This window comes from Physeter macrocephalus, chromosome 1 (genome assembly GCF_002837175.3).
Source record: "Physeter macrocephalus isolate SW-GA chromosome 1, ASM283717v5, whole genome shotgun sequence".
Classification (NCBI taxonomy): domain Eukaryota; kingdom Metazoa; phylum Chordata; class Mammalia; order Artiodactyla; family Physeteridae; genus Physeter; species Physeter macrocephalus.
Genome location: NC_041214.2, coordinates 94,726,886 through 94,753,684, shown reverse-complemented (window position 1 = coordinate 94,753,684; position 26,799 = coordinate 94,726,886). Strand labels below are relative to the sequence as shown.

The following is a 26,799-nucleotide window of genomic DNA, read 5'->3' as shown; positions in this document are numbered from 1 at the left end:
TATATATGGGTTAACATACGGTATTTGTTTTTCTCTTTCTGACTTACTTCATTCTGTATGACAGACTCTAGGTCCATCCACCTCACTATAAATAACTCAATTTCATTTCTGAACCCATTTTCATTAAAAGTATATATGTATATCTCTGTTGGGAGAGGTCTGGAAGAATATATACAAAGATGTTAACCATTGTATCTGGGTGATAGGGGTATTTATAGTTTCTTATTTTTGTTTTACTTATTTGCAGCTTCTGAGTTTTCTTTAATAAAGAAATTTTTTTTTCTTTTTCAAGAAGACCGGAAAAGGTCGTGTGGAGACCCCTTTTCTGGTTCCAGGTTGCTCACAGGTGGTTGCTGCTCACTTTGGGAACTTTATACAGCCATTGGGCCTCCAGCTGATGTGAATCGCCTTTTTCCCCTATAGCTCCTCCTGTATTAGTTAGCTTGACCTGCTGTAACAAAATACCACAGACCGGCTGGCTTAAACAATGGACATTTATTTTCTCTCTGTTTTGGTAGCCAGAAGTCTGAGATCAAGGTGTCGGTTTCATTTCTTCTGAAGGAGACCTTTCTCTTTGGCTTGCAGACAGTTTCCTGCTAGCTGTGCCCCCTCACAGCACACATTCCTGGTGTCTCTTTGTGTCTCCAAATTTCCTCTGCTTATTAGGACACTGATAAGACTGAATTAGGGCCCACCCTAACATTCTCATTTTAACTTCATCACCTCTGCCCTATCTCCAAATACAGTCACATTCCGAAGTACTAGGGGTTAGGGCTTCAACATATGAATTTTGGGGAGTACAATTCAGCCAATAACACCTCCTGATGAAAAGCTCCCCGCTCCATAAACCCAAGGGCATCTAGTATAAGTACTCTGGTGTAAGTAAGGCACAGTGTTGCCCTGGGGTCTGGGGTCTGGAGTCTGGGGACATTCATCATCATACTTTTTGGCTTTCCCTTTCCATCAAGGAAAGTTGGAGACGGGGCTTGGTTCTCTCATCCTGCGGGGCCTTCGCTTTGGTACACTGACCCCATGCCCTACCGGACTCTCCCCAGGGGGCGCCTCAATGCAGAACGCCATGCTGCTGGAGCCAGACAAAGCCGAGGGCTGGAGGATTCCCTTTAACAGCCATGAGGGTGGCTGCGGGGCTGCCGTGCGGGCCATGTGCATCGGTCTCCGGTTCCCTCACCACAGCCAGCTGGACACCCTGATCCAGGCGAGCGTCGAGAGTGGCCGGATGACCCACCACCATCCCACAGGCTTCCTGGGAGCCCTTGTGTCTGCTCTTTTTACAGCCTATGCTGTGAACGGCAAGCCTCCCCAGCAGTGGGGAAAAGGACTGATGGAGGTGCTACCGGAAGCTAAAAAGTACATTGTCCAATCAGGCTACTTCGTGGAGCAGAATCTTCAACACTGGTAAGTTTGTAGGTGCACGCTCCTGCTAGAAGATGGCTGAATCTGTGTGCACACATGCGTGCATGTGTATCCCTAAAACTCATAGATCATAGCAACCATCCTGGTTCTCACCATCCAGTTCTGTCGTCCACCACATCCAGCTGCCTCCCCACCCACCTGCTAAGGATTTCAAGTACAGTCCCAGTGGTGGTGGCCACCAAGTCGCCAAGTGAAGACCTCAGGGAGTAAGGCAGCTACACTGCTTCCCTCATGCGTAGGGATCCTGTTCTCTATAGTTTTTGTGGCTGTTCTTTTTTTTTTTTCTGGCCACACCGCGTGGCATGCAGGATCTCAGTTCCCTGACCAGGGATTGAACCCATGCCCCCTGCAGTGGAAGCTCAGAGTCTTAACCACTGGACCACCAGGGAAGTCCCTATGGCTATTCTTTACTGAGATGAACTTCCCTGCTTATTTCCTGGAACTTGTTTTTTCAGTGTTGTCTTGACACACAAATAATGCTGTGAAATCCTTGGCTAAAATGATCTAGAGATAGGTTTTTCCATCAGCTAATTAACAAGTGGTAAGGCCATATCTTCCCCTTTTTCTGAATTCATTTCACATTCCCTTTCTTAGAATAAAAAGGCCCAGAGGCTTTCTAATGAAATCACCCATGGTCATGATGTTCCAAAGTTCTCTCTTTAAAAAAAATAGTAACCGTATAAGGAGATGATGTGTTAATTAGGTTGATGGTAGTGATCATTTCATTATGTATATGTATATCAAATCATCATGTCATACAACCTTGAATATGTACAATTTTTGTTAAGAAAATAATATAAAGTAAATAATAAAATAAAATATATAATGACAGGCTAAATACATAAAGTTCACCCTTGAAAGTTGACACTTGCCATGATTCTCAACTCAGGAAAAACAAACCTTTATTTCTCACCTTTAGCTTGCTGTATATCTTCTTTATGTAGCAACAGGTATCAATGCCTTATTTATATCATTCCTTAGCAAAAATTTATTGAATGAATGTCACGTAGAGCTCATTTTGATTTTTTTATATCATATGATTTTAGTACCAGAAGTTGAAGTCATCTTGGAGCTTTCCCTGCTCACACATCTATCTGGTACCTTTCCTAATGGCTTTTGACTTTATTTTTTCAATTGACTGTAGATTTTTTTCCTTCCTACAGGTCTTACTTCCAAGACCAATGGGAAAAATACCTAAAACTCAGAGGGATTTGGGATGGCAGGTCAGCCCCTGCCTTCCCCAAGCCCTTTGATGTGAAGGAGAGGGATCAGTTCTACACCTCCGTGAGCTACTCTGGCTGGGGCGGCAGCAGTGGACACGATGCCCCCATGATTGCCTATGATGCCGTCCTGGCTGCAGGAGACTCCTGGGAGGAGCTTGCCCACCGAGCCTTTTTTCATGGTGGAGACAGTGATTCTACAGCTGCCATTGCTGGCTGTTGGTGGGGAGTGATGTATGGTTTTAAAGGAGTGAGTCCCTCCAACTATGAGAAGCTAGAATACAGAAACCGGCTGGAAGAGATAGCTAGGGCTTTGTATTTTCTTAGGTCAAAGGAAGATACCGTAATTACCCTTTAGGGAGAAGTGACATTCATTTCTGGTGGTTTCTCCTCTTGTGTAGTCCCTTTTCTGCTCAGTTTCACTTTTTTCAAAGTCAAGAGTCTTAACCTTGTACTCAGGGAATTTTGAGATAACAGTCCCTTGGACACCTGAAGGTCAGTCTTTCCAAATTTATCCTGTCCTCGCCCCCCACCCCAAATCTACCCCTCTTCCTATCCTGAAGAGTCTTCATCTCAGTTGATGGCATCAGCGTCTCCCAAATTAGAAATCTCATAGCCTCATATTTTCTTCATTTTTACCATCTAATCTTTCAGTAAGTTTTTTTCTGTTTGTTTTAGGGTGGGTTCCCCAAAGTGGACTCGTGAGACAAGGATTTGAGTGCAAGTAGTTTATTTGGGGGGTGATTCCAGGAAGCACTGTTAGGAGAATGGGGAAGTGAGACAGGGAAGGGAGGGGAGCCAGGACAAGGTGCGTTAATGGGCACGTTACCAATGTGGGCAGTTGGGACTCGGTCCGTCTGGGTCCTCTGCGTAAGGCACTCCGAGTTGTCCCACCGACTTCTATCTGATGTTGGTGGAGGACCACTCCCAGGCGTGCTAACTGCCTGGTGCTTCCTGGCCTGCCTCTTGTGCAAGCCAAACATGAGTGTCCTCAGGTAAAGTCTCAGAGATGTTTGCAGTGGCAAGCTGTATGGTGCATGGGAACAGTGAGGGGTATATGTGGGGTCCCAATAGCATCTGCTGGTTGGTTCTACCTCCTGAATATCCCTCAAATCTGTTATTCTTTTACCTTTTTGCACCAAGTATGTTTCAGCTGGATTTCTGCAATCCAAGCTACTCAAGTCTGAGGAGATGCTGCTCCCAGCTGTGCCCTCTAATTTCCTGGGCATGGCACTTGACATGGTGCCAGTTTGTTGTTGCCTATTTGCTTGCCTTTATTCTCCTCTAGACAGAACCTAGCATGGTGCCTGGGCACACAGGAGATACTTAATCAGTATATATTAAATGAATGTTGTTTATTAGCCTCCTAGCTGGTGCCTCTAATTCCAGTACTGCCTTCCTCATCGCCCTCCAGAGTGATCTTTACAAATAACAAATTGATCGTGCTGCACTTCTAATCACGTATAATGAATACTCACCCCCTTTCTTCATTTCTTGGTGCTCTTCCCTCTCCTCTTTCACTTTCAAGCCCCAGCTCAGGTAGCATCTTCTAGATGAAACCTACTCTGACTGTTCAGGCTCTTGACTCTCTCTCCTCGCTACACCCACAGCCTTCTGTCTCTAGCCCTCTCACCACACTGATCTTGTTGTGTGGTGATTGCGTGTCTTCTGGGGACGATCTCAGGCTACTTGTGAGGGCTTGTGTCTTATTCTTTTTGTGGCCTCCCCGTCTGGCCCATTAGAGATATTCAGTATTTCCTTTGGAAGTTCATTCATTTGTGTTGATGTGAATGCTTTCACTATGCAGGGCCTCATCTGTTTGGGATGCCCTCTACTTCATGATTGTCAGGAGTGACCTGTGCCGGCCTGAAAGAGATAGAGGGTTTGATGCTTTAACCAAGCCTGTGTGCTGACTTAAATGAGACAAAGCTCTCAACTCTGTATTTGAAGCAGGACTCCAGCAAAGGCATGAGATTTATCATTCTTTTATACGTAAAGAGAGAAGAAAATTCCAAAGCTCTTTTTCTGGTTCAAAAAACTCTGATGTGAGCTGGGACGAAGTGAGAGGAAGGCGTGGACTTATACATACTACCAAATGTAAAATAGATAGCTAGTGGGAAGCAGCCGCATAGCACAGGGAGATCAGCTCTGTGCTTTGTGACCACCTAGAGGGGTGGGATAGGGATGGTGGGAGGGTGACGCAAGAGGGAGGAGATATGGGGATATATGTATATGTATAGCTGATTCACTTTGTTATACAGCAGAAACTAACACACCATTGTAAAGCAATTATACTCCACTAAAGATGTTAAGAAAAACCAACTCTGATGTGTATTTATATATTTCAGAAAACAGACGTGTTTTAAATATTACAACTAGGACAGCAGATTCTTCAGCAGGACAATCAGAATTGCAGACTTTAGGGGTGGGGATTTACAATTTACAGAACATGGTAATAACCTCTTAGATTCAGGTGTCTTAAATTCAGGTGTACAAGAAGACTTCTTTGTAGAAATATTTTGAGGACAGTTTTAGAATAATAGAAAACAGTCAGTACATACCTTTTTACACAAGATTCTTGAACAGATTAAGATGGAGACTCTCGTGACCGTTTGTAATTTCCCACTTGATAAAAACTGACATTATAGTGCAGAATAGTGTGTGCTTTTCTGCAGCTGTAGGAGAAGAGGAAAAACCTCTTTTCCTGGTCTTTCTGGGGTTTCTTTTACCAATAGTCGGGAGAGCCTGAAGTTTTAAGGTGGAGAACTAGAATTCAGTTAGCACTGCCCAAACAGCAGAACTGAGATGCTTAAACGTTACAATATAGAAAAGGGAAGAAGAGTATTTTAACAAGTGGATTCTGAAGCATGACGTGTTTTACCTCTGTAACTGGTTTGGTGAATGGTCTGAATTTAGTGAGAAGCAAACACGGAATGATTTTATTTTTCTCTAGCTACTGCCTTCATACATACTCCATTGAAGCTGCTTTTCCTGCCCCTTAGCGTTATCTTTTTGGTCTTGGGATGGGGGTGTGGTGGTGGGTATTAAAATCCCAATCCAGTCCATCCCAGTCTAGTTTTTTTTTAATTTCAGCTTTATTGAGGTATAAATGACATGTAAAATTGTAAGATATTTAAAGCGTACATTTGTGGTGATTTAATGTATATTGTGAAAGGTTTCCCTTCATCTAGTTAATTAACATATCCATCACCTCACATGTTTATCTTTTTTTGGTGAGAACATTTAAGTTTTACTCTCTTAGCAAGTTTCAATTACACAATATAGTGTTATTAACTATAGTCACCATGGTTTACATCAGATCCTCAGACCTTATTCATCTTATAGCTGAAAGTTTGTACCCTTTTACCAACCTCTCCCTATTTCCCTCACTACCACTGCTTCCCCCAACCAGCCCCTGGCAACCACTTTTCTACTCTGTTTCTATGAGTTTGACTTTTTTTTTTTAGATTCCACATATAAGTGATATCATGTAATAGCTATCTTTCTCTGTGGCTTATTTCACTTAGCATAATGCCCTAAGGTCCATTGGTGTTGTCACGAATGGCAGAATTTCTCCTAGCTGAATAATATTCCATTGTATATATGTACTACATCTTCTTTATCCATTCATCAATTGACAGCCCCTTGAGTTGTTTCCATATCTTGGCTATCATGAATAATGCTGCAGTAAACATGGGACATAGATATCTCTCTGTTACCCTGTTTTCATTTCCTTTGGATATATACCCAGAAGTAGGAATCCCAGTCCAGTTTGATCATTTCTAACACTTTAATGTCATGTCTTCTTTTCTCCCCAGCACAGTCAGTCCCGGGCCCAGAGGGCTTAGAGGAGAAATGGAGACATGGATGCCTCTTTCATTCCTTGCCTCCCTCTCTTGGGGTTCCCTGTACCTCTCCAGTGTTGCCCTAGACCACCCTCACCAGTGGAGCCCTGACGGGAAAGGGTCAAGCCAGTTGTCTTCTGAGGGCTCTACTCAACCCAAGGGAAACTCATCCTTCCTGGTCACATCCACCAGTGAGAGTGCAGGCTGCCCCACCTGCTGCTGTCTACCTTTCCCCCATCCCTCTCAAATAGGGACAGATCAGGAGGACAGATCAGGCAGATGCCACTGTCACCTTCATGTGGTCACCCTCATTCTCAGCTGGTAGCCCCCCCCCATTTGGCTTTGTTGTGAGGGTGAGGTAGAGCACCACCTTTCCTTGCCTTTCAGGAAGGGATGGGAAACCCCCCATAGAACTTATGATTCTTGTGATTTTTCCTTCAAATGGCTGATTTTCAGCTAGGGGAGGTGGGGAAGGGAGGTCTCCTAGAGCAGTTCTGCTGCCTCCTAGTAAGTCCCACTGGGATTTGTCTTTCCAGGGCCTTCCAGTCTCTTTAGAATGTAGTGGTGGAGGTGTGTGCGTGGGGGGGGAACGGGGTCCCGGCAGGGTAGGAGGGTGGAGACGTAGCATTTTTTGTTTGCTAGTAGGACTTCAGCTGCAATTGGAGACAAGAGATAGCGGTCTTTTTAAGATCCTGTTCTATTTGCTATGCAAATTCTCACTCTTCACAGCAGTCACAATTCAGAAAGAGATCAGACTTTCAGACTCCTTTTTCTCAAACCTCAAAACCTCCTCTCCAAACTTGACTCTCAATTGGCAGCTTTGCTTCCTAGTTCTCTGAGAAAATAGAAGCCATAGAAAGAGAACAACCGTCACACCCATCCTCACCTCTGTCTCCACCTACCCGCACCTGGGCTCCTGGGCTCTACCTTCTCTCCTGACTGTGAGTGCTGGTGTGTGTGTATGTGTGTGTGTGTGTGTGTGTGTGTGTGTGTGTGTGTGTGTGTGTGTGTGTGTGAGAGAGAGAGAGAGAGAGAGAGAGGAGGGAGGAACAGAATGAACAGAGGAAAGAGACAACAGACTTAATTATATGCATAATGTTAGAGTAAATTTTAAAGATGACCTGAATGACAGTATGAACTTGTCATGCTAATCAAGTTAACATCTGTGTTCTGAAAAACAATAGGTCATGAGTAACATTACAGGGATTAATGGTATTTTTTGACCTGCTAAATGATAGTACTTCATTTGCTTTCTTTGGTACCTAAGATTGCTAGATGTTACTAGAAGTCTTGGCAATATATACGTTTTTAAGATCTGCATTGGCCTCATCTGCCCTTCTCCAAGCTTCTTCAACCACACATTCTCCATTTCCTCTTCTGTCTCCACCTCTCCAGGGCAAGTAAATGTGCATCTTTTTAAAACAGCCAGAGCTACTGGGAGTGGTGAGGGAGGGAATGGAGACTCTGATGATTTCACAGTCAACCATCCCAGTGGATCAGCTCCTCAAGGAATGGGGTCTGGTTAAGGACCCGGGGGTCATCCAGGCATGGCAGAGAGGGCAGTCTTGCCATCATTTTCTCGTCCCTGGGGTTTGGGTTTGGGGATATTGACACCTAGGGAGTTGGTGAGACTCTGTCCTTTGGGGAAGGAAAGACAAGAGGAGGAAGAAAGGCAGTCAGGCAGTTTACTAGAGCTTGTTAACAGGTGTAGAACTGGGGCTCAGAGAAGCTGCCATCCATCTGAAGTCACACGGCTGGGATGAGATGGGGGAGCTGGAGTTTAAACCCAGGTCTGCTTGTCTCCAATCCTACCACACTCTAATTGTTGGCTGTAATCAGAAAATGTTTCCTTAGACAAAGCCAAAATGAAACCCAGGAGTGAGATGGTGCTGTCAGCAGCCTGTGGCCTCTCTCCACCTTCCCACAACTATGAGGTGACATCAAAAGGAAACATGGCTGTAGGTTTGAGATGCACGTTGGGCGCCGGGGTAGGAGTGGGCAGAGCTGAGCCCAGCTAAACCCGTGGAACGGGCAGATGGGTCACTTCCAGCCAGTTTCTTCCACCACTTAGAAGGCACAACCCAGGGGACCCCCGGGGTGTCCTCTCCCTTCGACCTTCTCATGGAATCGCCCTACAGTACTGCACACCCGGCAACAAGCTCTCAAGGTTCACAAGTCATTTTACTCTAAAGTTAGGACGTCTCAGGGAACAAAAACTAAACCCTAGAATTTGGCATCAAACTGTCATTTAAAAGCTGCAATTTTCAGTCTTTCTCAAAATTTGGAGGCCTGGACCAGTAGCTTCCTGTCTTCTCTCTTCCCCTCCACTCCCTTCTCTTCCTCTCCTCTCTTTCTTTCAAAACAAGTGTTTAACGAGCACCTATTATGAGCCAAGCACAGTTCTAAGCAGCAGGCACACAACAGGGAGCCCTGAGCAATGAGCACTGGATATTCAGCCCAGTGTCCTTGGTCTCTTGCTTGCCTCCCTGTGTTCCTAGATCCTAGGCAAGTAAAGCCATCTGACTCCACTTCACGGTGGGGGCCTCGATGCAGTCTTGGGATCAGGCCCCTTCCCACGGCCCTCTCTAAATGAGCACACCATACCAGAGGTACCATGCCTTTCCTTAGCAAAGATAGAGCACTGGCTGTGTGGCAGGCACTGTGTTAGGCGCTGGGGACACCTCCCCGAACAAAAGAGACCAGAATTTTGCCCTCCCGAGGCTGACATTCTCCCTGGGGGAGACGGACCATATACACTGATTATAAGCTGGTGTTCCCTACCAGTGTCTCCCGTAGAAAGATCTCTATCCTCACCTTCTAAAACACGTCACCTCGCTTTCCAGGAGGACCCCGCTTTCTTGGCCCCCTGAAGCAGTGCTCCCCAGGTCTCTGGCCTCTGTGAGCTTTAGTTTCCTCACTGGTGAAACGGAGATGGCTGTGGTTAGAATTAACAGAATTAACAGAAGACTAGTGGCTCTGGCGTGCGTACAGTCATCTGCGGAGCCTGCTAGAACTGCAGAGTCTGGGGCCCAACCCCAAGGAGTCTCACTCAGTGTGTCTGGGTTGGGCCCAGTGGTCTGCGCCCCCGTCCCCTGGGTGATTCTGAGGCAGGTGGTCCTGCCCGGGACCACTCCAGCCCCATGTCAGCACAGGGAACACTGTGCTGGAAAAGCTGGAATGACGGGCCTGACGCGCCAGCTCTGGGTGTGATGGAGTGGCCAGGAGAATGCAGTCCTCAGCCTCCTGCTGTGAGGAACCTAACTGACTGATGGTCCTGGTTGCTGCCCTTCTGGATCTACCCTCGTCTTTGTGCTGACACTGCCCCCAGCTAGTGACTGAGCAGGGTAAGGCTGCTAATTACAGCTCATTTTCATAAGAGACTTCAGCTTGAGGCTTCCCCACTGCCTTGGCCAGGACATTCCAGGAACTGCATGGAGTTCTGGGACTTCCTGGGCCATCCTCTTTCCTTCTCCCCGTCCTGCGCAGGTGTCAGCCCTGCAGCAGGGTCTAAAGGGTCTCCCCACTGTCTTCAGCTCCCCCTTTTATTCGTCACAGGTCTTATCCCTGATAAATCTCTTGCACATCTAGTCCCATCCTGGCTTCTCTTCTCTGAGGACATGGACCTCTACAACCTGGCTTGGTCTCTGACATCAGCACAGCCTTCAGAAGTGCCCTTCCTGGTGGCAACAGCACCTGATCAGTGGCATCATGTGCAGGAGGGGAAGCGAGGGCTGACCCCTCCAAAATCATTTTATCCCTGTCTTGGGCAGGCCTGGCACAGCTTGGTGCAGTGGTTGGTGCCACCTGTTGGCACAGTGGTTCAGAGCATGGCCTCGGGAGCTAGGTTGTCCCGCTTCAAATCCCAGCTCTGCGTGAGCTTGTGCAAGGTACTTAACCCCTCTATACCCTGAAGCTGTATGTAGATAGTACTCCCCTCACAGAGCTATGGTCCAGAAAGTTCCATACTGCCCTGTTGGCGGGTTCTCTGCCTCACAGCAATGTGCTGCAATTAAGGAGAGCTGGGCAAGTACGGTGACTCCCCCTTCCCCTGACCCATCTAGAACTAGCACTCTGTGGTTTCTAACACTCCTCTGGGTGAAGAGGCCACGCGGTATACTGGAAACACCCTGGTTCCAGGCCAGCTCTCCCACTTCCAGCAGAAGGGTCTCCATAGGTCATTTTCGTTCTCTATTTCTTTGTTTCTTATCAGTGAATTCAAGACACTGTACGACTCTTCGTAGAGGTTGGACTTCTAGCCCCAAGATTCTATCAAAGGATAGTACTCTCAGAGGACAACTTCATCTTCTTTCGTTATTTCCGTTAAATGTACACTAAACATATTAATACATTGTTGGCTCAGTTCTGTGCTGGGGACTCAAAAATGAAAAGAGAAGGTCTTTGCCCTCAAGCCGTTCAGAGTCCTCCTAGGGGGCAAACACATCCACAGGTGACTCCGGGACAACGTGGGTTTGTGATCCCCTCGAGATGAAAGACTTCTGCCTTGGTTTTTACTAACAATTTATAATGGGAAGTGGGAGAGGTGCAGGAAATAGTTTCCTGATGATGTTTGGCTCAGAGAGGAAGGGCAATGTGTTTCAATGTCCCCTGCTTAAAAAAAAAGAAAAGAAAAAAGTATATTTCTTTTCACTGAGAAGAAGAAACAGAAAAACTGGGGAAGTTAAACAAGTAGGGAGAGATCTGTTACCGGTCATGAGGCCAGTTAATGATTAGTGAGACCCGGGTGGGTGTTTAGTGTGCAAAACGGTGAGAGCCTGGGTTATGAGATCTCTTTGTCATTAGGGGTCGGCTTCACCGCAGCTCTGAGACTTCCAGCTCGACGATGGCCCCAGACCCCTGGGAGGGCTGCTTCTGGTCATGGGGGCTCCTTCTGTGGCTCAGTGTTGGAAGTACAGGTAAGTCGGGGGCTGGGGCCTTGGGTGAGACTTCTTTCGGTCAATAATTCTATTTTTTCAAGCCATCTATTTATGTAGCGCTAACCTTTGGAAGGTCCCCTAAAAGCCCTCTCCTGAGATGAATTTAAAAGAGGGAGAAAAAAACCTTCAATCATAATGGGAATGACAGCACTTTCTTAAGTCACAAAAAATTGAACTTCCCCTAGTTGTTTTACTCATTTTTCTAAAATCTGCGTTACTCCTTTTCACCTTGCACAAGCCAGGAAGAGTATAAAAAAATAAAATGTGATTAATTCCAAAACATGATTCATTTTCACCCTGTAAATATCCATTGTTCCAAGATATATTTAATTTTAAAATTTAAAATTTCCAAACTAACAACAACTTTGTCATTGAGATTGTTAGAGGTCCTTTCTAGTCTTGCCGACCCAGCTCAAGTTCAGGCTTGTCATCGCTCTTGGCAGTACTATGATAACTAGTCCTGTTCACCGCAGATAACCAACGACCTTTAGCACAGTTTCCCTCAGATGCTATTTGCATGGTGCCTTTCCCAGTGAAAACCCCACCCACCGCTCTCCCTTGCTTAATATAGCAAATCTAAACCCTCTTATGGAGTAGAGCATCTCGAAAGAGTAAAACCCCCTCCTCTGACCAGCAGTGGCATCACCCTTGGAAATCTCCCTTCCCTCTGTCCCCAATAGCAGACTGCATTTGTGTCACATCCACGAGACATTTAATTCTCATTCTCCAGCTTTAGGGTGTGTCATTCTTTCCGCCTGTAGTTGCTCACACTACCTTTTTGTTCATTTCTGCTCTTCACGTCTTCCAAGAAGGCCTCCATGATTCATACTTGCCTTGCAACACCACAGGCCTCTGCTCACCCCTTCCCTGCATCAACGGCTGGCATTGAAAAGGTGCTACTTAGCTTCATGTGTGCTTTCTCCTAACGCAATCATTTAGTTGAGTGCATGTGTGTGTGTGGGTGTGTGTATGTAAAGTGACCATATATCTTGTTTTATGAAGTGGCTGTTTATATGCTATATACTAGATCTAAAAGGATTTATATCTTACACATTTTTGATAAATGTGAGAAAAACTGCCCTGCAAGGAAGTTATAACTGTTGATTTGTACGTGAGCACGTCTGTTTTCCCACCCTCTCCAACAACACTTTGTATCATCAAATGTTTTTCATATTGTCAATCTCACAGAAAAAATAGTATTACACTGTTGTCTTAATTTTTATTTCTTATTGTGATTTGTGCTTCTGGTGTCTTGTTTAATCAATCTTCTTATAAAAGTAATCTTTCATATTTTCTTCTAAACTCTATGGGTTTAGATGAAGATCACCAGGGACAAATCTTGTGGTCATGGGGTATTGTTTTTTTCCTACTCCTGTGGGGTATTTTTTAATATGATGTTGAATTTTATTTGCCAACATTTATTTTTATTTTTGTATATATTTATATTTATTATTTTGTATATTTGTTCATAAAGGAAATTTATCTATCATTTTTTTTTCTTGTATTGCCCTTCTCTGGTCTTGATACTAAGATGATTATAACCACATAAAATAAGTTTCTGTTCTATGAAACAGTTTTATATAAGGTAAAGGTTACTTGTAATTTAGAGGTTTGGTGGAGTTCTCAAATAAAACCATCTGGCTCTAGCGTATTTTAGGGCCAGAGAAGACTCTTGATTACCAGTTTGAGTTTTTCTTTTTTTGGTGCTAGTAGGTTTATTTGGATTTTTATCTCTTCTTGAGTCAGTTTCAGGAAATTATATTTTTCATTGCTTTTAAATTTTCCAATGCATTTGTCTGGGAATTTTAAAGAATATCTTTTATACTTAATGTTCTGCAGTTTTACTATCTTCTGCCTATTTGTATAGATTTATTTCTTTTTTATCTTGCTCATTACCCTGAGTATAACTTGTGATTAGAGAACTCATATCTTTTTTCAGTTATGGAAAATTCTTAGCAATTACCTTTTAAAAATATTGTTTCTTCTCCCATTCTCTTCCTTTACAGAACAGCTACTAGTTAAATGTTGGGGCCTCTCCATCTATTGTCTATACTTTTAAACTGCACTTTCATATTAAAAAGCTTCTTTTACTTCTTCTGTACTAGACATTATAGCATTGATTCCATTTTTATTTCCATGACTATCTTTTTCATTTCCATTTTCTAATTAGCTTTTATATATCTTATCATTTATGCCCATTTTTATTTCATAATTTCTTATGCTCTGTCTTTATTTTTATCCTTGTATACGCTCAGCATCCTTATTTTAAAGCTTTGTCAAAGATTTTTAAAACTTTATTTCACCTGGAATGAATTCATGATCCACTTATTGGCTTCATCGACTATCTGTGTAAACATTTGATTTTTTATATATTTGTTTTCAAGCTTTTTAAAAAGTAAACTAGTTACTGAAGTACAACATACATACAGAAAGGTACACAGATTATTAATACACAGGTTAATGAATTTTCAGAATGATTTCACCTGTGTAACCATCATTCAGATCAAGAAATAAAATGTTACCAGATTCTTAAAACCCATTCCCTGTATCCCATCTTACTCACTACTGCGCCAAAGATAACTCTTATCTTGACTTCTGACACAATAGATAAGTTTCATTTTAATTTTCAATAAAAAGTTTGTTTTCAGTCTCTCTCTTCATCTCTCTGTCTCCCCACCCGAGCCCCCATCTTTGCCCTCTCTCCTCCAGAAAGGTGCGTTGTCTCAGCTCCTGTGAGTGAGGCCTTGTCTTTCCATACTGTCTCCCTAAATAAAGCTATAGCCCCAGTAAAAAGTCAATAGCTGTTTTTGTTTGTATTGTTTTTGTTGTTAGCTTCCTATCCTGAGTTGGGGAGCCCCTCTCCACCGCTGGCTACCACTGGTGGGTCTTCCACACCTGACTTGGAGCACTTTTGGTTCCCGCTTACCTCACAAAACTGAATTCTTACAACCACTGTCTTCTCTCAGACCTGGAACCCATCACCATTTTGCAATTCTATTCTTGTTCCTGTTTTGGAGATAGTATTTTTATATTTGAGATCGTCTATGTCTTTTTCTCTCTCTCTTTTGGATATTCATCTGTCACTACTCTTTGGCTAAAGTGGTGCTTGGAGGGATGGGGTATCTGAGCATGATTCACTGTGCCACGTTCCATAGTCTTGAATGACGGACAGTTCAAGCCTATCATCTGCAAATATTGGCAATTTTTTTCCCCCTTTTCAAACCTTATAATTTTTATCCTATTTTATTGTCTTGTTTTACTAGCTAGGACTAGAACTTCCAGTCCAATATTTAATAGAAGCACTGATAGCAGACATTCTCATTTGTTCCCAGTTCTGAATGGAATGCTTCTAACATTTCACCAGTAACTATAATCACTGCTATAGGCTTTGGGTAGGTACCCTTCCTTTCTTATGTTAAGGAGTGTTGGGTATTGAATTTTATCGTGTGTTTTTTCCCTACATCTACTGAGTTGAGCATATGGTTTTTTTCTTTAATTTGTTCATATGTGAATTACATTGATACATTTTCTAATGTTAAACCATCTTTTCATTTTTTGGATTAAACCGTTTGGTCATGATGTATACTTGTTATCCTTGAAGGATTTGACATTTTATCTAGGATTTTTATGTCTGTGTGTAATAGTGAAACTGGCCTTTAGTTTTCCTTTCTCCTTCTTTCCTTGTCCAGTTTTGACATTTTGGCTATTTTCATAGAATGAGTTTTGATTCTTTCTCCCCTTTTCTATTCTCCAGAACAGTATGTGTAAGATAGGAATTGAAGGATTGTTAGAATTTCTCTGTGAAATCTGTCCTGATAGAGTTTTTTGATGAATAGATTTAAAATTACTGTTTCAATTCCTTTATACTACAGTTTTACATTTGAATTTTCTGTTCTTTCTTTCTTGACTAAGTTTTAGTAAGCTATAGTTTTCTAGGGGATTATCAATTTTCTGGGAAAATATCTATTTTTTAACTGTTGGATGGGTATGAACATGCTATTTTGTGGTTTAAAAAATCTACTGGGCTTACATCCCCTTTTAATTCTCTATTTTGTTTATTTGTGACTTCCCCCTTTTTTTCTTACTCTATCATCAAAAGTATATCTAGTTGTTTTTTTTTTAAGTACATCTAGTTTATTATTCTTTTCAGAGAACTACCTTTTGGTGTTTATTGTGTGTGGCAGGTTCTATTCTAGGCAGTAGAGTGAACAGAATGGATAAAAATCCCTTCCTTCTTTGAAAGTATCTTCTAATGTGGGGAAATTAATAAACAATACATTTAACAATAAACTGGTAAATAAAAAATCTTCATTAGGTGATGATTGCTATAAAAATAAATCAGGACAAAGAAAATTGAGAGAACGGAGGTGAGGCACATAGGCAGATTGCAATTTTACATAGAGCGTTAGGGACTTCCTTGGTGGTCCAGTGGCTAAGATTCCACACTTACAATGCAGGGGGCCTGGGTTCGATCCCTTGTCAGGGAACTAGATCCCACATGCTGCAACTAAGACCCAGCGTAGCCAAATAAATAATAAATAAATAGGGGGTTAGAGGAAAGAAGATGACATTTGACAAGCAAAGACTTAAAGGAGGAGAGGGAATCTGTCACGTGGATGTCCAGAGAAAGACACTTTGGACAGAAGGAATGGCTAGTGCAAAGACCCTCAGGTGGGAACCTGTCTAGAGAGAGGAAGAGCTATAGGAGGACAGTGGCTGGAACAGAGGAAGCAATAGTCAGACAGGCAAAGGGCTCCCCAAGGGGATGGTCTAAGATATTTAGGGCTTTCTTCCACTGTTAGGACTTTGGATTTTATTCTGAGTAAAATGCCTTGGTGGCTTTTGCACAGAGATGTGACATGATTTGATTTACTTTTCTACTACTGTGTTGCAAATAGACTGAAGGGGGACAAGAATGAAGGCAGGAAAAGCATTACAGGCTACATAATTTTGAGAGATGATGGTGGCTTAAACCAAGGTGGTGCCAGTGTAGGTAGTGAGAATGGTCTAATTCTGAATATTGTGTTCTGAGGATTTACTCACCATTGTACGGGGGTGGCAGAAAACAAAGTGTCAAAGATTTCTCCAGGAAGGTCGGCCTGAGCAACTGCATGGACTGAGCAGCTACTGATGCTGTTCATATTCATTGTTTTATTTAATTTCAACTACTTCGTTTTGTTTTTTTTTTAAAGATTTAATTTTATTTATTTTTGGCTGCATTGGGTCTTCATTGCTGTGAGCGGGCTTTCTATAGTTGCGGGGAATGGGGGCTACTCTTTGTTGTGGTGCACGGGCTTCTCATTGTGGTGGTTTCTCTTGCTGCGGAGCACGGGCTCTAGCCGCGCGGGCTTCAGTAGTTGTGGCTCTTGGGCTCTAGAGAGCAGGCTCAGTAGCTGTGGTGCACGGGCTTAGTAGCTCCATGGCATGTGGGATCTTCCCGGACCAGGGCTCAAACATGCGTCCCCTGCATTAGCCAGCAGATTTTTTTTTTTTATCCACTGCACCACCAGGGAAGTCGCTTAACTATTTCCTTTATATTTCTTTCCCTACATTTTATTTGGTGTTGCTGTATTATTCTTTCTCAGCTTTCTGAGTTATAAGATTAATTTACCTAATCTGTGTCTTTCCCCATTTTCCCCTGATATTTACATTTATGGTTAAAGATATCAGCCTATTACTGTTTTAGCTACTTTAACTCAAGTTTTGATATTGTATTGGTTTTACTGTTATTTAGTTTTTAATATTCTCTAGTCTCCATTGTGATTATTCTTTAACTCATTCATTACTTAAAAGGGAATTTTAAAATCTCCAAATGTGTCTTTAAATAACTTTTGTTACTGATTTCTAATTTTATTACATCTTGTTTAGATAACTTTGTCTGGAATGTATTGATTCTGTGATGCTTGTTGGGCCTTGCTCTGTGACATACTATGGTTATTTAAAAGGACTCTTAATTCTCTGTCTGATTGATGCAAACTTCCCTCCATGACCGATAGAGCAAATGTATTCATGTATGTGGTTCAAGTCTCATGCTCAAGCAGAGTCCTTTCATCTTTTCTTCAAAAAGCTGGGGGAAGGCAGATGAAGTAGTCAAGTCAGGCATCGTTCTCTCTTGTGTTCCATGGGGGCTCAAGTTGCCACAGGCTGAGGAGCCTGGGGGCCTGCACAGTCATAGTGGGCTTCATCGCCGGCGTGTCCAAGACCTGGCTGCTCAGAAGGGAGATACAAGGGGGCTCCATGTGTCTTCACATCGTCTTTCTTCTCTCTGAGCAAATTGCCTCTTCTTATTAGGACACCAGTCATATTGAATAAGGGTCCACCCTAATGGCTTCATTTCAATGTAATTACCTCTGTAGGGACCCTATCTCCAAATATAGTCACATTCTGAGGTATTAGGGGTTAGGACTTCAACACATGAATTTATGCAGGGGTGGGGAGACTCAGTTTAGCCCATGACAATATCCATTTCACCATGGCCTTTAATCTTCTCTAGCTGAGCAATATTCATATTCTTCTCTGGTATTTTATCTTTATACATGAAAAGTATATACAGATTTTGGTTACAGAAGTGATGCCTTTAATAAATGAGTCTGATTATTACACTTGCTGATTTATGATGAATGCCTATAAGACCCTGTTTCTCTCTTCCTTTCAAGAACAACTTTTTTCCTTTTAAGAACAGATGACCTCACCTTGGATGTTTCTTGGTTTTTTGTTTGTTTGTTTGTTTGTTTTTTCCTCTAGGAGATGCACCTCCTACCCCACAGACAAAGTGCACTGACTTCCAGAATGCTAATCTTCTCCAAGGCACCAATCTCAAAGCCCAGTTCCTCCTCTTCACCCCTTCTGATCCTCGCTGTGGGCAGCTCGTGGAAGAAAGTAGTGACATCCGGAACTCGGGGTTCAATGCCACTCTGGGAACCAAGCTAGTTATCCATGGATTCAGGTGGGAGCCAACCAACCAATAGGATCAGCTCAGCTAAGAGCTAGAAAGTGATCATAATGCCATATGAAGTTAGTGGGGAGCAAAAGGAGAAATGGATGTACTGCCTGTCACAGGTCTCATCGCTCACCTCCTGCTGACTTTGAAGATGTCTCATAGCAGCCTGAACACACATCGTGTGGTTCTTTCTTGTTGGTCACATACGTTACTCCTCTGCTAACTGTAAATATGTGTGACCCTGGACACACTCTCCAACTGTAAATATGTGTGACCCTGGGCAAGTCACTTTAGCACACGGAGCCTCGGTTTCCATATTTGAATAAAAGGGAAGTTGTAGAGATGGTCTCAGTGATCCTTTCCTCCCTGAAGTGTGGGTTGCATGATTCATCTCAGCCGGTGAGGTTGTAGGCTTTGTGCACTCACTCAGGGGTAACATCGTGGTGTTTTTATCCAGGGTTTTATCTCCTCTTCTTCTCTTCTTCCTGGGTTTCATGACCTAAGAAACTTCCACTTCCATCACTCCCAGAGGTTAGCGTTTCTCAGGCGCTACACACTTCTTCAACTTCTTTGAGGCCCTGCAGGCCAAATTTTGTTGTAATGCATAGTCTCTGAGTCCCAATTTAATCACCACCCTTCCTTCCAACATCTTCTCTCCAAAGCCCACTGAGAATGCCGGAAACAGAAAAAAAGTGGCTGAGAGGAGAGAGGGAGAGAACATGGTGAAAGAGGAGCACGGTGGAGCAGCTGGAGTTGGGGGGGCCCGAGGAAGAGGTGCACAGTGGGGCACTGAGCAAAGGGCCACCATTTCCTCATCTCTGGGCTCTCTGTGCCTCTCCAGTTCCTCACTCCATCTCCCAGCCACATCCTCCCTCAGGCATCCCTTCTCTCTCTTGTGCCGAAGTCTTTTCTCCGGCAAATCTTGCATTCAGCCACTACCCAAGGCTGAGTGTGTGCCCTCACCCCAGAGATGGCTAATGGAGCTGAAGAGCTCAGCAGCCTCACTATGCTGCCTGCTCCCAGATGCCCCAAAGCCATGTTCCCTGACATACACCCAGTCTGGCCTCCCCTGTCCACGCGAGCAAGCTCTGGGCCATTGAGAAAACTTCTTCCCCATTCCCAATCTCTTGGGAAAGCTCTCTGAAATTTTTCCTATTCTTCTTCTTTTCCTAGAAAAGTCCTATTACACTCTAAGTTCCAGAAGGATAAGGAATATATCTTATTTTTCTTTATTTCTCACAAAGCACCTAGCATACTGCCTGGCCCATTTGTTGAATGAAGGAAAGAGTGAATGAATGAATGAGTAAATGAAAACATCCTCAAGGAAACTGCCTATACTATAGAATGAGAATTAAGATTGCAAATCTTAACTCTAATACACAAAGCTATCTTTTCTTTCCCATGAGTAACACAAGCAGGGTCAGTGCAGTGGTTTGTGTGGTCTGTGGCATTACACAAAGGTACCTGACTGAGGGCCGGGGGCTGAACTCTGACCTGAGCTCTGAGCCCTGGCCTCAGGCTACATCCACCTAGAACAAAGGTACTCTTTTATAATTTACACACGGGCTCCACATGTGCAGTCAGGAGCCCTGCTAACTTTGAGAGTATGTCCTCCTTATGCTCAAAGTGTTGTAGGATTTACTGCCCATACCCCCAACCCTGCTTACTTGTGACTTTTTCTCTGGGTTTGTTCTATGTATAGAAATGTCATTGTAATTTCCATGACAATGGATGCTGGCTGGGAAGATAATTTTCCTATCCTTTCTTGGCCCCCCGTCTAGGGCTTTAGGAACAAAGCCTTCCTGGATTGATAAATTCATCGGTGCCCTTCTGCAGGCAACAGATGCTAACGTGATCGCTGTGGACTGGGTTTATGGCTCTACAGGTGTCTACTTCTCAGCCGTGGAAAATGTGGTTAAGCTGGGACTCGAGATCTCCCGTTTCCTCAGTAAACTCCTGGTAGGTGTAGAAGAGCTTAGGGTGAGTTCTGGCTGCTTACGGGGGAGCAAGGGGTCCGAAAGAAAGAAAAGACATGTGAGAAGGAGCTTTAGGTGGAAGCAGAGCCACCCAGTAGTCTGTGGATCTTTGGTTCAAATCTCAACCTAGCCGCTTACAGTGCTGACCTTGGGCAGGTTTTTGAACCTCTCTGAGCCTCCCCCTGCTCCTCTGTAAAACATGCCACTGCATGTTACATCAGGGTGCCAATGGCTAACTCTTCTAGGTCCTCAGGAGGAAATGGCCACGGTCATGCCTCACATACTTTGGACACCAAAGGGAAAGTGAGTGGGTTGTCAAGGTGGGGAGCCCAGGGAGAGGGCAAGTGATTAACAGGGTGAGATTCTGCACTTTTTCCCAAAGCATGTGTGGCTGGTGTGTCATGCCCAAGACCTTCTGCTTCTGATGCCTCAGGGAAAAGTATTACCCTTGTAAGGCCGGGGGCTGCTGTGACACAAATGTGACTCACTGTAAATGCCCGTTCTAGGCGCTGGGTGTGTCAGAGTCCTCAATCCACATCATTGGTGTCAGCCTGGGGGCCCACGTGGGGGGCATGGTAGGACATTTCTACAAAGGCCAGCTGGGACGGATCACAGGTAACATTCTTCCCTGCCCATCCTCTCAGGTTGAGAGAGAGAGCTAGAGAGAGATCATGACCTGGAAGAGCCTTTGCTAAGGCAGGCAGAGGGAAGTGTTGGGCCTTTGTTCTTATGATCAAGTCATCGATCACCACTGAAATTTACTTGTTGTGGCCCTTGTGGATAAAATACTATTGTGTTGTTATTGCATGATCTCTAATGTCAGTGTTAGAGGCCATGGATTTCTTTCTGAGCCTCAGTTTCTACAACTGTAAAGTGGGTTGTAACAGCTCATATATCCTTGGCCCACTATGGAAATCACCTGTAGACAGTGTTGCTAAGTATTTGCAAAGTGCTGGGAATTTTATGCTTCAGGAGCTACCCTCAGTCAATAAGGGACCAGAGCTGTGTGGTAAATACCCTGGCTTCCTGGCACTTCATTGAGACAATTCTGAGTCATGTTCTACAGAGTCCTTCAGAGGGACCCCAGTGGGATGAGACCCAAAGAGATAATCTATTCATTAAAATTTTCTTTCGTTCTCTGATTTGTTTTTCCACCCCCTCACTACGCTTTCTGTGATTTTCTCCCAAATAAGCTACTTGCACTTTAAATCCTTGTCTCACAGTCTGCTTTTTGGGAGGAAGAGGAAAAGGGATCCAAGCTAAGGCCTGGGGAGAGTAATATTTACTTTGCTCTGTTGTTGTAAGGACTAGAAAGTGTGAAAGTGCCCAGCACAAGGCCTGGCACATAGTAACTACTCAAAAAATTATAGCCATTGTTATTACTACCTGAGGATAAATATTACTGACATTAATCCTTGCCAAATGGTTGGTGTTAGCAAGCACATTTCAGAGCCTGAGAAACTGGGTCATTGAGAGGTTAGAGACAACAGAGTAGAGCTTCCTGGGAAAGGTGGTCCTGAGCTAGTTCTCTCGCCCTTGGGTCCTTGTTGGGGGACTCTGATCCGAACCGGAAGGGTTGCCCATGTATGTGTGCAGTGGGTCCATAAGGCTTCCTGTGGCTGACACGAAAGGGCTCCTGACATGTCTGTCCTTGCAGGCCTGGACCCTGCTGGACCGGAGTACACAAGAGCCAGCCTGGAGGAGCGCCTGGACCCTGGGGACGCCCTCTTTGTGGAAGCCATCCACACAGACACGGACAGTGAGCTGTGGGGGGAAATGAGCACAGGGCAGAGGCCAGGAGGCTCGCATTTATCTGTGTGGCCCTGGGAGGAGACCTTTCCCCTCTAAGCTTCTGATGCAGTGAGGAGTTTACCAGCATGACCTGGAAAGGCTCTTCCAGCTCTGTCATTCTCTGAAGACTGAGATGAATGATTTTATTTTTAGCCAGCAGCAGAAAGGAAGATTCTCATTTGTGGACCAAAACTGTTTGGTCATGAGTCTCACTCTGATTCAACACGAAGCTTTCCCTGAGGTAGTACTCAGAGGGCACTTCTGCCTGGGAAAGTCTTGGCTGCTTTTTCAGGGTGAACATGCCTGGCCCCAGGAAATCGGGGCATTCCACTCCTGGGGCAGGTACTCAGACCTATCAGGACTTCCCTCCTCCCCAGAGGATAAGGCCAGCCCTCAGTCTAGTGAAGAATGAGAATTGCCCCCTCCAGTAATGACAGGCACAGTCAAGAACCCCCAGCTCTGAATCCGTCATGACATCATGACCAAATTAAGCTCTTCTGACCAGCGGGCACTCCTCCTCATTTCTACTCGACGTCAAACACCCACAGAGTCTGGTGCCAGGCCCCATGCTCAGTGTGTTGGGTACAAGAAGAAATTACATTTGTCTCTGACCAGAAGAATTTGCACTTCAGCTGAGAGATGGCCATGTCTCATTCCATTTTGGCTAGAAGACTTCTTTTAGCATTCAAGACTCACGGATTCAGGATTCTGGAAGAAACTCATGCAATCATATTATTCAACCCTCTTTCCCACCTCCATTTCACAGATAGGAAACCAAAGCCCATAGCCCTCTGCTTAGCTATTAAGTTAATTAAACATGTCAATTAACAAGGTTAACGCCTTATATTCCTAAATTTGCTAAATAGGTGGCTCATTGGTCCCTGTTTACCTGTGCTAGGCCCCTCAGTCCCATTCAAAGTTGGAGCCACTTCCTAATGTGATTTAAAAAAAAAAAAGGCATTCCATTTATTCAGTCGGTCTTTATGATCTATGTAGCAGGCACTGAGAATACTGCAATGCACAGGGCACCAAATAAGATCCCTGCCCACATGGAACTTACAAGCTAATCGGCAAGCATTTGTTCACTAATATGTTCAATAAATAAGTATTTGGCACTAACGTGTGCCAGGTACTGTGCTGGTGTTGGGGATAGAGCAGGAAAAAAGATGGGTAAAGGCCCTGCCGTGGTGGAGCTTACATACAAGCGAGCAGTCAAGATAATTCCACCCTGTGATTATGATAATGAGGGATATGGGAGAAGTGTGATGCACCAGGGGGTTCGGGGTCTACTTCAAATAGGATTATTGAGGAAAATCTGGCCAAGGAGGTGATATTTGAGGTGAGACTCTGTGGACGAGAATGAGCCAGCACTGGAAAGAGCAGGGAGAAGAACACTCTAGGGGGAGAGGACAGCCAAAACGAAAGCCTTGTGGGTGGGGGCAGGCAGAAGAGCCACGTGGTTAGAGCGCAGTGAGTGATGTGCTGAGAAAAGGGAGCAGGACCAGGCTGGACGTGGCGAGGAGTTTAAATTTTATTCTATGATCAGTGAGGAGAGGGCGGCGATTTGGATTTCCTTAAAAGAATACTCTGGCTGGGCTTCCCTGGTGGCGCAGTGGTTGGGAATCCGCCTGCCAGTGCAGGGGACGCGGGTTCGAGCCCTGGTCTGGGAAGATCCCACATGCCGCGGAGCGACTGGGCCCGTGAGCCACAACTACTGAGCCTGCGCGTCTGGAGCCCGTGCTCCGCAACAAGAGAGGCCACGACAGTGAGAGGCCCGCGCACCGCGATGAAGAGTGGCCCCCGCTCGCCACAACTAGAGAAAGCCCTCGCACAGAAACGAAGACCTAACGCAGCCAAAAATAGATAAATAAGTAAATAAATTTATTAAAAAAAAAAAAAAAGAATACTCTGGCTGCTGGGCAGAGAATGGACTGCCAGTGAGCAGTAAGGGAAGGCTCACTGGAGGGTGTTTTCAGTGCTGGCTTGGGTGAGGGGGACAATAGTGGCATGGGTGAAGGTGGTGGCAGTAGAGACGGAGAGTAGAAAGACTCAAAATATATTTTGGAGGTAGAGCTGACCCGACAGATGATGGGCGAGGATGAATTCTAGGTCATCACTTAACCCCTGGATAGATGACGTTAAGCAAGTAATACACGCTCAGTTGCTTACAACTGTGATAGATAATATGAAGAAGAAAATCAGGGTCTTTGGCAGCTGAATCTGACCGAGTCTGAGGGGTCAGATATAGTCACAATGATGAGATGCAGGCTACAGCCTCTCAAACTCATCTCTTTGTAGCCAGGTTATATTTCTGCTCAGTCATGAAAACACTGGAGACTGGAAATGTGGTCCCACACACACATATCTGAACTATCACTTGAAGCAAAATAGAAACTATTCAACAAGGAAATTTACCAAGCTTATTATAACATTTACTGATTCATAAAAACTTATATTAAGGGATATTTTTCTTGATTTTATTAGGCAAATATGAGTATCTTCTTATAAATTTATTCTTAGCTTCCTTTCAGCACGGCAAAACCTGTTTAGAAAACCATCTGAGGGCTAGTTCTGTAGTCTCCCAGCACTTAGGAATGAAGTGGGCACCCATTCAGCACAGAGAGGGGGTGGGCCCCCAAGGTCAGACCTCAGGCTCTGCTGCCGGTGGACCCTGCTATGGGACCTGGAAAATAGACCCTGCAGTAAGAGGGTAATGGGGTTCTGCCTCCTTGCAGATTTGGGTATTCGGATTCCTGTTGGACATGTGGACTACTACGTCAACGGAGGCCAAGACCAACCCGGCTGTCCCACCTCCATTTATGCAGGTCAGAAAGCCAGAGAGAGTTGGTGTTTGGCTGCCCCAGAGACTGGAATTTACCAACAGGCTTCGTGTTGAGTCAGCCAGTATGGGCCACAGGGGGTCTTCCTGACAGTGTCCTTTGCTGTGTCCCATCAAGCTTACTCAGCACTTATTAAATGGATGTCTTTGGAGCCCAGGAATTCTAGGGGAGGAGTGCCTGAAATTAAAAGCTGCTCCATATTTAGGCTCCCTCCCCACTTCTTAGGCCCTGCTGTGATCCAATGTCACTCAAGCCAATAACCTCTCTTCCTCCTGGGCCCCAATTTGTGGCAGAGTCCACAGTAGCTACATCCTCCGCAGAGCCTCGTTGTGGCAGAAACAGACTGAAGTGCCCAAAGCTAGCTAGCTGAAGGAGCAATTCAGTCCATGACTATTTCCCCAAACTAACTAAATTTAAGTTCTCTAAAATTGCTTTCAAGAGAATCTTCTTGAATACATTCAGTGAATATACATTTCTTCTCTTCTAAATTTATTCTTCTGGAATGTTCTTTTTGGATATATTAATTGAATATATTCTTAAGGTAATTTTAAATAATTTTAAATGTATCAAAAGCTAAGCGTTAAGGATTGTGTAGTCTTCTTATATTCTTATGAATATAGCCAACCTATCAACATTTCATGTGGGAATTTTATTTTGATTTCTGATTACTATGTTTTTAACCTTTTCCTGCTTTACCAAAATTTTAACATTTTAAGGATTCTTTTGACAACTGTGTTGAGTAACCACTAATCCAAACTTACCAATTTTACTGATTTTCCAAAAACATGTTTCTTTTAACAATTCATAAATTTTCAGCAATTCTGATCAGATGGGTTGGTTTGATTTTAATGGCTTTTGAAAATTTCTTTGGCGTTTTAATTGGCCACTTTTTTTTTTTCTTCATAACACAATCTGAGAAGGGTTTAGTTTGTGTCTCCCAGCTCCCTGTTGTAGCTAGAAGGAGGTTGGCCATAGACAGTGTCCCAACTCTGGGGGAAAGGAAAGTCAGCAAGCAGCTCAGACTTGGTTCTGGTCCCAGAGAGGGGGTCCCAAGGTGAAAGAAGAGTCTGAAGACCCTAAACCCTGGAGTTATGGCTCATTATAGACCTCTTAGCCCCAGAAAATTCATTCAGTATTAATTATTACAAATTTTAAAATAGTCAGCAAAAGGGGGAAAGTGGGGGTGGGTGGTGGTGGTGGTGGTGTGATGAACTGGGAGATTGGGATTGACATATATACACTAATATGTATAAAATGGATAACTAATAAGAACCTGCTGTAAAAAAATAAAATTCAATAAAATAAAATAAAATAGTCAACAACAACAATAACCAGAAAACCAAGTGTCTGTTATATTGGGACATTTGGCAAATTCAGTGTATCAGTCACTTGGTGAGGTGAACCTCAACACACTGGCTTTCTTTTCTTTTTTTTAGGTTGGTTCCAATTTTTATTATTCTTGTTAATAATAATACAATGAATGTGCTTACACACCAACCTTTCTTTTTTTTTTAACATCTTTATTGGAGTATAATTGCTTTACAATGTTGTGTTAGTTTCTGCTGTATAACAAAGTGAATCAGCTATATGTATACATATATCCCCATATCCCCTCCCTTTTGCGTCACCCTCCCACCCTCCCTGTCCCACCCTTCTAGGTGGTCACAAAGCACCGAGCTGATCTCCCTGTGCTATGCGGCTGCTTCCCACTAGCTATCTATTTTACATTTGGTAGTGTATATATGTCCATGCCACTCTCTCACTTCATCCCAACTTACCCTTCCCCCTCCCCGTGTCCTCAAGTCCATTCTCTACGTCT

General features: G+C 44.0%; 1 protein-coding gene across 5 annotated transcripts in view; it reads left to right on the top strand.

The window, feature by feature from the left end:
- The first annotated feature begins 963 nt into the window (after window positions 1-963).
- The window catches only part of ADPRH (ADP-ribosylarginine hydrolase), a 43,802-nt gene continuing 17,966 nt past the window's right edge, over window positions 964-26,799 (top strand). The window contains exons 1-7 of one of the 5 annotated variants that reach the window (XM_007106232.4): window positions 985-1,416; window positions 11,300-11,412; window positions 18,178-18,379; window positions 20,155-20,332; window positions 20,856-20,964; window positions 22,007-22,108; window positions 24,876-24,965. In XM_007106232.4, the coding sequence (XP_007106294.2) occupies window positions 1,067-1,416; window positions 11,300-11,412; window positions 18,178-18,379; window positions 20,155-20,332; window positions 20,856-20,964; window positions 22,007-22,108; window positions 24,876-24,965 (1,144 nt within the window). In that variant the 5' untranslated portion in view covers window positions 985-1,066. Of the gene's footprint in view, window positions 1,417-2,597; window positions 3,274-7,425; window positions 7,441-11,299; window positions 11,413-18,177; window positions 18,380-20,154; window positions 20,333-20,855; window positions 20,965-22,006; window positions 22,109-24,875; window positions 24,966-26,799 lie in introns of those variants that run through there. The other 4 variants (XM_028493349.2, XM_028493346.2, XM_055085145.1 and 1 more) reach the window with 4 other exon arrangements.